The sequence below is a fragment of the Xenopus laevis genome, chromosome 4L (genome assembly GCF_017654675.1).
Source record: "Xenopus laevis strain J_2021 chromosome 4L, Xenopus_laevis_v10.1, whole genome shotgun sequence".
NCBI lineage: Eukaryota > Metazoa > Chordata > Amphibia > Anura > Pipidae > Xenopus > Xenopus laevis.
In genome coordinates, this window is record NC_054377.1 from 135,884,845 (window position 1) to 135,900,314 (window position 15,470).

The 15,470-nt window shown below is 37.2% G+C and overlaps 1 protein-coding gene across 3 annotated transcripts in view; it reads right to left on the minus strand.

Annotated features, from left to right (window-relative positions):
• Nucleotides 1-15,470, minus strand: part of LOC108714669 (collagen alpha-1(VII) chain) — a 145,565-nt gene that overhangs the window by 29,813 nt on the left and 100,282 nt on the right. For all 3 annotated transcript variants that reach the window (XM_018259085.2, XM_018259086.2, XM_018259084.2), the window contains exons 82-95: nucleotides 12,474-12,509; nucleotides 9,068-9,103; nucleotides 8,726-8,752; nucleotides 8,503-8,535; nucleotides 7,055-7,117; nucleotides 6,928-6,963; nucleotides 6,726-6,806; nucleotides 6,202-6,270; nucleotides 4,766-4,801; nucleotides 4,583-4,624; nucleotides 4,309-4,353; nucleotides 2,569-2,613; nucleotides 419-454; nucleotides 277-336 (exon numbers count right to left, since the gene is read on the minus strand). In XM_018259085.2, coding sequence (XP_018114574.1) covers nucleotides 277-336; nucleotides 419-454; nucleotides 2,569-2,613; nucleotides 4,309-4,353; nucleotides 4,583-4,624; nucleotides 4,766-4,801; nucleotides 6,202-6,270; nucleotides 6,726-6,806; nucleotides 6,928-6,963; nucleotides 7,055-7,117; nucleotides 8,503-8,535; nucleotides 8,726-8,752; nucleotides 9,068-9,103; nucleotides 12,474-12,509 — 645 coding nt within the window. The remainder of the gene's footprint in view (nucleotides 1-276; nucleotides 337-418; nucleotides 455-2,568; nucleotides 2,614-4,308; nucleotides 4,354-4,582; nucleotides 4,625-4,765; nucleotides 4,802-6,201; nucleotides 6,271-6,725; nucleotides 6,807-6,927; nucleotides 6,964-7,054; nucleotides 7,118-8,502; nucleotides 8,536-8,725; nucleotides 8,753-9,067; nucleotides 9,104-12,473; nucleotides 12,510-15,470) is intronic.

The window sequence follows — 15,470 nt, forward strand, 5'->3', positions numbered from 1 at the left end:
CTGCATTGGTGCAAAACCCTCTTAATGGATGATTACTGTAGTGTTAGTCCCACAACAATATCCACCAATTGAGTGGCTTATGACTCCAGTGCATTAAAAAAAAAAAGGATTTAATTGGTCCATCATTTTTTAATCAAACATTTTGTACGCAATGTACTTAAACGCAGACAGAGTTGCATATGATAAAGTACAATATGGACGAAATGCATTGGGTTTATTTGATTTTAAAGCTGAAGATAAAAAGGTAAAGGTAGGATGTTTTACATTATTGTGTACCTTCAAGCCAGGTGGTCCAGTTTGTCCAGCCGGTCCGGGTAGCCCAACTCCAGTCTCCCCCTAGTTAGAGAAGATAGAATAAAGCATCAGGCTCTGTGTAAGTTTTTTAGAATTCTGAGACATTCAGGGAATGGAACCCTACCTTTTCACCTCTGGGACCAGAAGATCCTTTGGAACCCTACAGTAGTAAAACAAATACATGTTAAAATGCACTATTATCTTTAGTGTAAATTAATATTATTTTCCTATAGTTCATGATTCGGAATATAATGCAGTTCATAATTATGAAATCTAAGAAACTCTGCTCTTATTGGTAGGTATGTTTTTGTACAGTTGGGTGAAACATTGAAAACATATCTATGGGGAGCATTTTCTGTGCCTTTGCATTTTATTAAACTGTATTTAACTGGACTTATGTATGTACAATATATACTGTACTGTTGACATTGTGATCTGGCGGCAACCTAGCCAAGATGGGGCCCATCTACACAATGAGCAGAAAGCTGGTCTTTGACATATTAACTAATGGAAAAGCCTTCAATGAGCTGAATCACAGAACAACAACTTTGAATGGCACTTTATTGGAGAAAGTGTGACAAAAGAATTTAATAAACTGGTAGAACTGGCATTTAATAACCAGTTCCCAAAAAAATATTTTTTGCCCTTTTTGGGCACAATATTACTTAAATCTGCAAGTCTCTAACAACAGTCTGCAGCAACAGTTCCAGTTTAAGAAAAAAATTGATGTTTTTACTAGAGATGCACCGAATCCAGGATTCGGTTCCGGATTCTGCCTTTTTCAGCAGGATACAGATTCAGCCGATTCCTTGTGCCTGGCCGAACTGAATCTGAACCCTAATTTGCATATGCAAATTAGGGATGGGAAGGGAAATGACATGACTTTTCATCACAAAACAAGGAAGTAAAAATTATTTTTTCCACTTTTTCCTTTCCCGCCCCTTATTTGCATATGCAAAGGCAGATTTGGTTTTGTATTTAGCCAGATCTTTCACAAAGGATTCGGCTGAATCCCAAAAATAGGATTCGGTGCATCCCTAGTTTTTACAACACGTTGGTTTAATATATGTCCACTAATCTATGGCAAATGTTCTGATTCCTCCTTTTATTCTGTTGTAATTATAAAAAGGATCTAGTTCTAAAACTATATAAGACATACATATACATAATACATCGATACACAATAAAGACAAAAAAAAAACAAGCTTTTCTAAGCAACGAACTTAGAAAACTCAAAAGCAATTCATCTAGCTATAGAATTCAGCAGAAATTTTCATTTTTATAAAGAAATAAAAGTTCAAACATAGAATGGACAATAGCTAATGTTGAAAAGGAAAGATATTTAGTTTAGCAACCTTAAGGTGATCGCCATTTGCATGGACTATAGGGGGCAGATTCACTAAGGGTCGAATTTCGAAGTTAAAAATACTTTGAAATTCGACCCTCGAATTGAAATCCTTCGACTTCGAATATCGAAGTCGAAGGATTTAGCGCTAAACGTTCGTTCGTTCGATCGAAGGATTTTTCGTTCGATCGAACGATTAAATCCTTCGAATCGAACGATTCGAAGGATTTTAATCAAACGATCGAAGGAATATCCTTTGATCAAAAAAAGTTTAGCAAGCCTATGGGGACCTTCCCCATAGGCTAACATTGACTTCGGTAGGTTTTATCTGCCGAAGTAGGGGGTCGAAGTTTTTTTTAAAGGGAAAGTACTTCGACTATCGAATGGTCGAATAGTCGAACGATTTTTACTTCGAATCGTTCGATTTCGTTCGAATTCGAACGAATTTAACCAATTCGATGGTCGAAGTACCCAAAAATACTTCGAAATTCGAATTTTTTTCATTCGAATCCTTCACTCGAAGTTAGTGAATCTGCCCCTAGGTGTGAAATACAATGATAACAGATGTTAAAAAACAATTCCTAGTTCTGTCTAAAGGTGGCCATACATGGAGAGATCCGCTCGTTTGGCGACATCTCCCTCCAATATGCCCACCTTTCGGCCAGATCTTGATCGGTGAAGCCCGTCGGGGGCCCCATACACGGGCCAATAAGCTGCCGACATCGGCCCGTGTATGGCCACCTTAAGAAGGGCTTATGTGGCACTTTTTTGGTTCATTTGTGACACAGGTTTTTTCAGCTGTACCTCTTTTTTATACTAATCCTAGAGGTGGTGCTTACTAGGGGGCTATAGGCTAAGGATCTGGAAAATGGGAAGAGAATTAGCAGTCCAATATCTTTTGTTTCTGTTGTATATTCACATTAACTTACATCTTCTCCTGGATCACCGGTGTCTCCTTTTCTTCCAACTTCCCCCTATTAGCAAATGAGACACATATTAGAATAAGTTAGAATTAGAATACGTGATGAAATTAATATTTATACAGTAGGTGCAGTGGGATTGAGCCCAACAGTATCTATGGATCAGCAGCATTGTACTGCTTTGGCTTTGGTGGTAATATTGTGAAATTAGCTTCCATAATCTGCACATTTGGTGTTCTAAAAACACATGTTACAGGATAAGTAAACTTTTAAAGCAAGTGAATGTAAAATTGATGAGAGTGCTACTCTAAGCACTTTTGTCATTTACATTCATTATTTATTTTCTTTTTATTCAAGGATATTAAAGGGATACTGTCATGGGAAAAAAGTTTTTTTCAAAATGAATCAGTTAATAGTGCTGCTCCAGCAGAATTCTGCACTGAAATCCATTTCTCAAAAGAGCAAACAGATGTTTTTATATTCAATTTTGAAATCTGACATGGGGCTAGACATTTTGTCAATTTCCCAGCTGCCCCAAGTCATGTGACTTGTGCTCTGATAAACTTCAATCACTCTTTACTGCTGTACTGCAAGTTGGAGTGATATCACCCCCCTCCCTTTTTCCCCCCAGCAGCCAAACAAAAGAACAATGGGAAGGTAACCAGATAACAGCTCCCTAACACAAGATAACAGCTGCCTGGTAGATCTAAGAACAACACTCAATAGTAAAAACCCATGTCTCACTGAGACACATTCAGTTACATTGAGAAGGAAAAACAGCAGCCTGCCAGAAAGCATTTCTCTCCTGAAGTGCAGGCACAAGTCACATGACCAGGGGCAGCTGGGAAATTGACAAAATGTCTAGCACCATGTCAGATTTCAAAATTGAATATAAAAAAATCTGTTTGCTCTTTTGAGAAATGGATTTCAGTGCAGAATTCTGCTGGAGCAGCACCATTAACTGATTCATTTTGAAAAATTTTTTTTTTCCCATGACAGTATCCCTTTAAGGGATACGTGCATGAATGAATTTTGTTACAACTGCGCCACCTGCTGGTCAGTTTCTGACAAATCTGACCATCAAGTAGTCAAGGAAGTTGTCAAGAGAAAGAAAGAGGCTGCTCTGATGTTCTTCTGCTTAGGAAAGATTTCTAATTTTTTTTTCTAAGCAGAATAACATCAGAGTAGCCGCTTTCTTTCTCCTGACAACTTCCTTGACTACTTGGTGGTCAGACTGGTGGGAAAAATGACCAGCAGGTGGCGCTGTTGTAACAAAATTCATTCATATTACCAGTACATGTATCCCTTAATATCTTAATATCTTGGAATAAAAAGAAAATAAATAATAAATGTAAATTGCAAAATTTCTTAGAATAGCACCCTCAATTTTACATTGACTTATTTTAAAGGTTTACTTATCCTTTAATAATAAAATTATAATAATAATTTGCACTTTATGACCTGATGTGAGTTATTACGTATATTACTGGTACAATGAAACCTGTGTAAAACCAGGCTCTTGTAAAGTCCAGATGGCAGACTCTAATATTTTATTTTTGACATAATGACTGCCTCTTCAAATCTTTTACTGTAAATGGCAAATGATAAGGGTAACACCGTTTGGAAAAGGATTTGGCCCCCAACACTACACGTTGATACTTTAGCTCTTTTATTACTTATATTTTATGGTTAGAACATACAGTATTAATAGATCGGTAAAAATAGTGTTTACCATTTCCCAGAACTTACCTTCTCCCCTCTTGGGCCTGGAAGTCCTCTGTCTCCTTTTGTCCCCTGAAATACACAAAAGATACTTTATTAGTTAAACGTGTGTGTGTGAGTTTGTAAGGTCTTTACTTTGAGGATAGTTTATTGAAGTTGTTATTGGAGTTTGCACTTTCTTCTTGCGGTTTCTTAAGGTTCTAATTATAGGCCAAAACACTTTGCCACAACTATAACGTCTGTACAGATAAAGGCATTTTCTGAAAAACTAAGGGTCCCTCTTGCATGTACATTTACTTACAGGTTCTCCTGGTATTCCTCCTGCTTGGTCCCCGGGAGCCCCCTGGTATTGTGATGGAAGAAAGAATTCAACAAGTCATAAAGAATATATAGTTTATGCCTATCTCACAGCTAATCAGCTAATGGGGTTTAGGTTGCAAACAGAATAGGCATTGTTATTTACAGAAAATACTTTTTTTGGTACCTTATCTCCTTTTGCTCCAGGGGTGCCAACAACAAACTAATCACAGGAAGGAAAAAACAAAATGAACATCATTCTAACAAAATGAACACATGGATTGTTTTTGTATTTAAAGTGTATACAAACATGGGACACAGGATAGAATTTATATGCTGTAGGTTAGAATGAAATATAGCTGATTCTTTATGATGTGTTTGAGCTGGTTGCCACTTTAGGCTGTGAAACCTCTCTATATCTGCAGAGAAAGACTTTCATTAGAGAAACAACATATTCAGCTGTATCCTACAATGAACTTCTTAGCAATACCAAGAAATAATGCTAATATTGAAGGATCAGGGAAGCCAACTCATTGGCACAAACATTATTAGACTGCACCAAAGATGCCAAACCTATACAGTAGCTACAGTGCATAAGCCTGCAGATGGTCCCTCTAATGCAGTGGCCCCCAAACTTTTTTACACATGAGCCACATTCAATTGTAAAAAGAGTTGGGGATCAACACAAGCATTAAAAGTACCTGGGGTGCCAAATAATGACTATGATTGACTATTAGATAGCCCCTATGAGGACTGGCAGCCTACCGGAGGTTCTGTTTGGCAGTACATCTGTTTTTAATGCAACCAACCCTTGCCAATCCTGGAATTCAATTCTAAGTACCAATATGTTGTGCTTTACAGAGATTGTTCCTCATTCATAACAGTCGCTTCGAGTTTACAATTTAAAATCACCATAACATTCACAATTTATCAGGAGTTAATTATCCTGCCAATAAGTTTTTAAAGTGCGTTCTCTAGAACAGGGCCGTACAAAGGCTCCATAGATTTAACTTCATGATATCATCTTTTTAATTTAATCTGGCCCTCAATTTTGCTATATGATAAAAAAATTGGTTTACTACAGGTAATCAGTTGCATTGCTCTAGAACAGTGATCCCCAACCAGTAGCTCGTGAGCAACATGTTGCTCTCCAACCCCTTGGATGTTGCTCCCAGTGGCCTCAAAGCAGACTATTATTTTTGAATTCCAGGCTTGGAGGCAAGTTTTGATTGCATAAAAACCAGGTGAACTACCAAACAGAGCCTCAATATAGGTTGACAATCCACATAGGGGCTACCAAATGGCTAATCACAGCACTTATTTGGCACCCCAAGAACATTTTTTATGCTAGTGTTGCTCCCCAACTCATTTTTCTTCTGAATGTTGCTCACGGGTTCAAAAGGTTGGGGATCCCTGCTCTAGAACATACAAATTCCAGCCAGGTCATAACTGAACTCAAGACCCTTGTATTGCAAGGCAGAAGTAATAACCATGGGAAAACATGCTGCACCTTATTATGCTGCACCTTTGTCTTTTTTTATTTCCTTTGGTAACATATTTGCCTGTTGTGTAGTGGCTTCTGCCCATCTCGCTAACATCTTTTTACAACTGCATAATACTTACTTCCCCTGGAGTTCCTGAATCTCCTGCTTCTCCTTTGATTCCTACAGGACCCTGGGGGCCCGGCATACCCTATTATGACAAAGAACTGAGAAATGAGTCCTGGAATATTAGAATGTCGTAACACAATGATGCCATACCTTGAATCTTCAAAGGCCTAGTAACACAAAATAATGAAGACTAATGATGTATAAACCTATTTTATAAAGTTGGTCTAGATTTTCTTTAAGTCAGCTCCTTAAAGGCAAAATTCATTATACGCTGGTTAGACAAAATATATATCAGTATAAGTGCCATTGTCTTCAGCTTAATCCTATGCATATTCATGGCATACATTGATAGCCCTACAAAGTGAAATTAAAAATTCTAAAATATTATTTCTAGTCATTTTTTGCTCGTGTTATTTTCTATTTAGGCTGCCTCTTATATTTAAAAAAGAAGGTGCTCCCACAGCACATTGCTTAATACTTTTATCCACCAAGGTTTTTCAGGTGATATAAGGGTATTATTCAAGAATCCATACTCACCATTTTTCCTGGTAGACCAAGTTCCCCATTTTTGCCTGGTGAACCATCTCTTCCTGGGACCCCAGGCTTCCCTGATTCACCCTAGGACCAACACAATAATATATACAATAAAAATGTTAGATGTTATTTACAGCAGGTCTCTGAAATGTTATTATTAAGGAATCTCTGAGAGATCATGGGAGAGGCGACAGACAAAACATACCGATAGTCCTTGAACACCAGGAGGCCCCTGAGGTCCCTAGAAGGAAATATAAATAAGGTCATATGGGACAAAAACTCAACTCATTTGTGGCACTAAAACAAATAAATTAATTCATGGAGATACTTACCATAAGGCCTGGTGGACCAGGTAATCCAGGAGGTCCGGAAATCCCTTGAGGACCAGGTTGTCCCTAATTGAAAAACATTTAATATTTAATGAAAAAACAGATAATATTACTCTACTAAATAGTAATCAGAAGTTCAGAGTGATTTAAATCTATACTTTTATTTGTAAATATATTTTGCTTTGTGTTTCTAAAGATGAAGAGATGAATATCTATCTATCATCTATCTATCTGTCTGTCTGTCTGTCTGTCTGTCTGTCTGTCTGTCTATAATCTAGCTATCTATATACTGTATATATATATAATTATCTCACCCTTTTTGTATGTTCCCCTAACTTGTTTGAATGTGCCACTGACTTAAATTGCTAGCCTTGCCAAAATCGCCACTCTCACCTCCCATGGTCACCTGCTGTGTTATAATTAGGGATTCACCGAATCCAGGATTTGGTTTGTGATTCGGCCAAGATTTGGCCTTTCTCAATTGATTCCAAAAAATCATGCAACTTTTCATCACACAAACGTGAAATGCAAAAATCTCTTAACCATGCGATGCACGTGTGGTTCTCTTTCCCCCTCCCCCTAATTTACATATGCAAATCAGGGTTTAGATTCTTTCACAAAGGATTCAGATGAATTCTAAAATTGTGGATTCAGTGCATCCCTTGTTATAATCCCATAACAAGATGCCAGAAGAGTGGTCAATGGTCAATGAAGGGGGCTACAAATAGATCTCTCTTTAGTTAGCTACTTAGTTATTGTCATAGCCACTATGAATAGATGCCATAAAACTATGGCAACATAGTAATTCTCTACTAAGCACAGTCCCTTTAAAGGAGAACTAAAGCATAACTGAAGAAATAGCTAGAAATGTTGTACATTATGTTTTGGGCTTCTGAACCAGCCCAAGGCAACCACAGCCTTTAGCAGTAAAGATTTGTGTCTCCAAAGATGCCCCAGTAGCTCCCCATCTTCTTTTCTGCTTGATAATTTGCGACGACCCCTGAGCTTAGCTTTTCAACAGCTGCTCAGAGCCCACTGAGCATGTGAATATCACACTTTCCAAGATGGTGACCCCCTGTGACAAGTTTGAAGTCCTGTATCATTGCTGCTATTGATAAGCTGAAACATTAGGCTTGTGCAATAAGTGCAAAATATAAAATATGGCATTTTTAGCCATATTTATTTTGAGGTTTACTTTAACCATATTAATTTTTAGTATTATTCCTTTAACACCTGAACTCACAACCATTCCTATAAGAGATGAGAATATTTTTTTACATTTAAATTGTGTTAAGCTTGAAAGATGCTTTCAACCCCCCCCCCCAAGTAATGAAACATTGTTGTACATGTACATGTATGTATATATGTATGTATTTGGGGTGGGGATGGTGTCACTACACAAGTTTGTTCTGCAGTATTAATCGTCCGAGAAAGATTCCTATTTTACTTACCCGTATGCTGGGCCCTGGTTCTCCTGAGCTGCCCTAAAGAAGATATTTGTCTGTTATTCAAATAACACTTTCTAAAGGATCATTAATGTGATATGCTGATTGCTGAAGTTTTCTGGTTTTGTAAATAGAAACAGAAGCATACCAATTCATTTGTTTAGAAGAAAGATCTACACAATAGGTGATACTCCTGGGTTTCTATGTATAATGTACTGTGTTGACTCACCTTTATTCCAGGGGAACCCTGAATTCCCTGTAAAAAGCAGAATGACGGACATATAAATATATATATTTTTCACAATAACTTGCAATCAGTGTTGCCTCAGTATTCAATTACAAAGGAGACTCATCATAAAAACTAAAATGTTCAGACAATAGAATTGCAAAAATGATATTACTTTACATTTTACTTCAGATTGCATAAGAATATTATTTCCTTATGAACGATCCTGTTTAAAGCAGCAGACTAGTCATCCTGACGGTAGTTAATAACAGTGCATGAACCCTGACAAGAATCATTATACATTATGATTATATTATTATTATATTATAGTATTATAATACTTACTGGGGGACCTTGCTGACCCGGCTCTCCTGGGTTTCCCTGGTTAAAAATAAAAAACATATTATTCAGTGGATAATGCTACAGAATAAATTAACTGCCACTACAGTGTGTTACAGTCATGCAAAGCCACTTGGCCTATTATATTTTAATTGGTGGAGAGCTAATTATGTTACGTGTGCAATGGGATGGTAAAGAGAACCATCAGAATTGGTTAGCAGGTCTTGGCTTAAAGGAGAAGGAAAGCTCCAAGACAGTTTTTTGCCAACATATTAGCCACAATAGTGCAAGCTAGAATACTATATTTATTCTGCAGAATGCTTAACCATACCTGAGTAAACAGTTCTAGCCACTGTCTCTGTTTGTTTAGGATAGAAGCTGCCATATAACCTTGGTGTGACATCACTTCCTGCCTGAGTCTCTCCCTGCTCACATACAGCTCTGAGCTCATATTACAGCAGGGATGGGAGGAGGGAGGGGGAGAGGAGCAAACTGAGCATGCTCAAGCCGTGCCCTGGAGGTTTCAGCTGAAAACAGGAAGTCTGATACAGAAGCCTATGTGTACACAATAGAAGGAAAGAAATGCAGTGTTTCTTTTGACAGAGGACTCAGAGCAGCATTACGCTGAGGGTTTACTAGTGTATTTATATAGACCTTTCTGATAAAGCTTACTTAATTTTAGCCTTTCCTTCTCCTTTAATTGCTCTTACAGTGTAGCCAGCCATTAACTGTTTGTAACTAGAACTAGTGTAAATCTGTGTCACCCTAAAACTATACATTTAGGGGCAGATTTACTAAGCTCGACTGAATAGTTCGAATCCAAAAATATTCGAATTTCAAAGTAATTTTTTGGGTACTTCGACCATCGAATTGGTCAAATTTGATCGAATCGAACGTTTCAAAGTAAAAATTGTTCAACCATTCGATAATCGAGGAACTGTCTCTTTAAAAAATCCTTCGACTCAATACTTCGCCAAATAAAAGCTACCGAATTGAATGTTAGCCTATGAGGACATTGTAGATAGGTTTTGGGCACTTTTTATGATCGAATAAAAATCGTTTTTTTATCGTTTTTATCGTTCGATCGAACGATTTTTATTCAATCGTTCGATCGAACATTTTGACCTAAAATCCTTCAAATTCGATATTCGAATTCGAAGGATTTTACTCGACCCTTTATTCGACCCTTGATAAATCTGCCCCTTACTGTGGCTGGATGAAATAAAGGCACGTTATAACTCCACAGACATAACTATGCAATAGATATTATCCATTATCCAAAAAACACCAAAATATAGGAATGCCAGTTCCTGTATTGTTCTATTTAAACAGCTAGTTCTTTATAGTTGACAGATTTGAAGTTTATCTGTAATGCTATGGCAGTGCCATGTACTTGATAATATCTAAGTTGAATTAATATGTGTTGTTGACAAAACTGTCAAACTGGTTTTTTTAATTTTTAGTCGTCTTAAACCCTTATCCATAAAAACCCAGGTCCCAAGCATTTGAGACAATAGATCCATACCCATACCATGTACCTGTATCAAATTTGAGATTTCTGGTGATAACTGTACAGCAGGACTGTCAGCCGTTTCTTAAATAGGCTGCTTTTTTGTTACACTAAGGGGGTTATTAATAAATCTTGAATTTACCTGGCCTGGCTTTTTGGGGTAAAACTAAAATTTCTATTTTTTTTTCTTTTAAAAACTCGAATTTCTCGAGATGTATTAAAGCCCGATGCAGCAAAAAGCCTGAATCCAAAAATCCACCATCTCAGACCTGCCGAGGTTGTGTATAAGTCAATGGCAGAGGTCCATATTCTAATTGGAAGTCTGCACTGGGTTTAGCTCGAAAAACCTGAAAAAATCATACAATTCGGGGAGAAATCATACTATACGAATTTTTGCTCGTTTTCTATTTCCCGAACTGTTTAATTTGAGCTTTTACAAGAATAAATTAGGTCAAATCGTGAATGGGAGTTTGGTCATGTTTTTTTAATTAAAATAATGAGATAAAATCAGATTTTAGTAAATAACATCCTAAAAATATATGACTATGAAGATTTTCATTCACCCAGGTCATGGCATATCTAATATAAGTAATTAAAAATAAAAACAACAACTGGACTTGCGTAATTATTATATATTATGAGTAATTATTATATAAAGATGTTTCACTACTCATAAAAATATGCATATGCTGTGTATCAGTAGGCTTGAATGTTCATTTTACATGTTTATATATTCAGATATCAGCTGTAATAATTCTCAGCTATTTAAGATGAACTATAAATAGGCAATAGGGGTAAGATATCGGTCTCTGTGCTTATTAAACAAATAAAACATTAATGCTCTCAAAGAACCTTTTATGAAGGCTAAGTGCATTTGGAATACTTTTGAAAAATACTACATGGTAACCTTATTATTGTACGCAGATATGTATTGCTTACATAGGCCAGGAACCTCATTTTAAAAAATAGGTAAGCAGTCAATTCTCAATTTCCAGGACAAACTACCCTTTGGGTGTTGCCTGGACTAGGAAAGGTTCAGACAGTGCTGAAACATCTGATCAGTTTTTGTGCATTGCTATTTCTTAAAAGGGAATGTCACCAATAAGCTTTTTGTATGCTTAATGTTTTCTAGCTACCTGCCTTTCAGTTCACCCTGGAATATAAAATGCCAAATGGTAGATAGGTTTAGTGCCAACCAGAATATATAACTGGTAAACTATTATTATTATTTATCTTTCTACTAACTCCCATCCTTTTATTCCAATTATTCCCTTTCTGCGGTAACCTTAGCAGTGTACCGTGAATCCCCCCTTCAATGTTTTTCAATAAGTACTTTCCTAATTTAGTCTATGTCTGAGCTGGAATCAGATGAGGCACTCTATGTGGCATAGGTTACATTACCATTAAACATAGAGAGACCCAAGTGATCTCATTCTACATTTGTGTGTAGTTCAGAAAATAATATTTCATTGCCCATTATGGATTAATATCTGTGTGCCACTTCCTTTCTTTTATCCAACATTCGTTCTTCCCAAAGATTTGAACTCCCTGTTGATTGATGTTTGAATGAAGCCCCCACCCTTGTCATGGTGCCACTAAGTTGAATGCAAAGACTAGTGACTATTTCTTAATGGAAAACCTATGTCAGTCTTATGCCCCTCCCAACTATTGTGAATTACAAATCTCAGCATCATTAGACCATTTTGTTTACACCAGCAGTACCCATTTACATCCCCGGTATATGTCATCATTATGCAAATGACAAAAAATTATTTCATCAGATTACTGAAGTTAATAAATCTGAGCTCTTCAGACAAACTGTTAAATGAATGAGTGGTTCAGAAACATGCAGTAAGCAGAGAGCCCAGACCAGCAAAGCCAAAGAGAGAAAGAAAAACCTACCGGTCTTCCGAGCACTCCGGGGAAGCCAGGCAAACCCTGTGAATATTTAAGTCCAGTTGGAGGGAAAAAAGGTTAGTCAAGGGTATGCCCAGCAAAACTTTGGGCATTGATAGAATGCCAAATAGACAGAGACCATCAAGAGCACGCAAAGCCATTCCAAGGGCTAGGAGCACCATTTTTAACAAACGGCCCAGACTATGGCCATGCCTGAGAGTTTACTTACAGCTGGGCCAGGAAGCCCACTATTGCCCTTCTCACCCTGGTGCGGAATGGACATAAAACAAACAAGTCAAATGGACAACAGCTATATAACCCAATCCCTGGCCACATTCTGTAGGCAAAAATTCATGGTATAATTGAAAGTAACCAAACTTGTGACAATATACTTGTTAATTAAGTGTATGCAGTGGGCCATGTCTAACAAACAGTGAAAGGGAAGCTCACCACAGCTCACCAGAAGAGAAGTTCTCCTCTGGTGAACCGTGGTAAACTTTTCTTTCACCCTTTGATAACACTGCCCAATACCATTTCAATGTTGCACAAAAATCTCAATAATGGTAACCCTCCCAACAAATACATTTCTCATTATACACCCTTCTTTAGCAAGCAAAGTATTTTATTGTTATTGGCTCTGTCTCTGGAATTGAAAACGTCTTACTAACGTAAGTCTGTTATCTCACCATAAGATCAAGATACTTCTTGCATTGTTTATAAATGCAAAGGGTCAGATGGATCAAAGTGTTAAATTCCCCACAGTAAAATTCCACTGCTCTCTATACATTCCTATGGGATTTTAGAGGCATATTTATAAATGGGTGAATGTTAGAATTCACCATTTGATAAATAGGCCTCTAAAATCCCATAGCAACAAATAGAAAGTTATGGAATTTAACTATGTTTCAGAATTTGATAAATCTGCCCCATTTTGTTTTCCACAATTTACTACTTCCGTGCCCAAGTTTAATAGATCTTTTGTAACATAGTCTTAAAGAGATACTGTCATGGGAACATTTTTTTTTTTCTAAATTAATCAGTTAATAGTGCTGCTCCAGCAGAATTCTGCACTGAAATCCATTTCTCAAAAGAGCAAACAGATTTTTTTATATTCAATTTTGAAATCTGACATGGGGCTAGACATATTGTCAATTTACCAGCTGCCCCAAGTCATGTGTGCTCTGATAAACTTCAATCACTCTTTACTGCTGTACTGCAAGTTGGAGTAATATCACCTCCCTCCCTTTCCCCCCAGCAGCCAAACAAAAGAACAATGGGAAGGTAACCAGATAACAGCTCCCTAACATAAGATAACAGCTGCCTGGTAGATCTAAGAACAACACTCAATATTAAAAACCCATGTCCCACTGAGACACATTCAGTTACATTGAGAAGGAAAAACAGCAGCCTGCCAGAAAGCATTTCTCTCCTAAAGTGCAGGCACAAGTCACATGAATGTCTAGCCCCATGTCAGATTTCAAAATTGAATTTAAAAAAATCTGTTTGCTCTTTTGAGAAATGGATTTCAGTGCAGAATTCTGCTGGAGCAGCACTATTAACTGATGCATTTTGAACAAAACATGTTTTCTGATGACAGGATCCCTTTAAGGTGGCCATAGACACACAGATAATATCATACGAAACTAATTTTCTACAATATTCGGTGCGTGAATGGTGGGAAAAGAGCCTACCGATATCAGCAGAAGACGTGGATATCAGTCGGTTCGTTGATTGGGCTGAACAGAACATTTTAATCGGGCACCTTTGAAGGCAACCAAACATAAGCCAATTGTTTTAAGTGCTGAATCGTCAGATTCAGGTAGAATTCTATTGTTTATACTGGTATCTCTGTTGATTCTGCTCTACACATGTGTATTGAAACAAACTATCTTTCTTGGAAAGATCTTTTCCAAGAAAGATCGTAATTGTTACGTCTATGGCCACCTTAAGAACTGAGACTGAAATGCCCTTGAAAATAAGGCTTGCAAAGAATATTTGATTGAGTTAAAAACCAGAGACATAGATAGATATCTCGGAGTGTTCTGGTGTCTCAGAGACCACTGTAAGGCTCAATTGGGTTTCGATTGGTGCCCATTTTCAATCAGCGTGTTTGAAGCAAGTTATATTTCCAGGATTTTGGAGAAAGTGGGCAAGTCACTCCAGCCCACCTCATTTTCAGATGAGAAAAAAGGGAATACAGATTTGCCAAACATAAAGGTATTCAAAGGGCATCTCTATGGGCAGCACCAAGTACAGAGAGCAATAATGGAATACTGTGCTATCCCAGCTATTTGGCACATAAAATTAATGTCATAGCATAACTTTATAACATAGACTTTGGCAGAGGGCTATGCTTGTAAGGACTCTAATTACCATAGTATTAGTAGGGGTTCTAGATATGGGAACATGCTAGGATCACTGTTGGGAACAAATGGACAAATGGAGTTATTAGGTGCTGAATGTGGCAGAATAATGCATCAAAATATAGAGAAGAAGGCGCACACCCTTTTTAAATAAACTCCAGGGTGCTGATCCAGAGGTGACTCCCCATGAGGGTCTCCATAATATTTAACAGAAAAAGGAATGGATCGCACACCTAATTTTGAAAAAACCAAATTAATTTATTGGACAAAAATATTACAAAAGTTACAAAACAAAAAAACAAAATCATAATGAGCCCAACGCGTTTCGACCTTAAGGGTCTTCCTCAGGGGCACAAAAAATTAAAAAAATCAAAAAGGCCTTTTTGATTTTTTTAATTTTTTGTGCCCCTGATGAAGACCCTTAAGGTCGAAACGCGTTGGGCTCATTATGATTTTGTTTTTTTGTTTTGTAACTTTTGTAATATTTTTGTCCAATAAATTAATTTGGTTTTTTCAAAATTAGGTGTGCGATCCATTCCTTTTTCTGTGGCAGAATAATGGACGGATTTAGATACTGTATCAGAAAAAATGCATTAGGGTCATTTCTTGAAAGATCAAAACCTGGAAACTTGCCTATTGC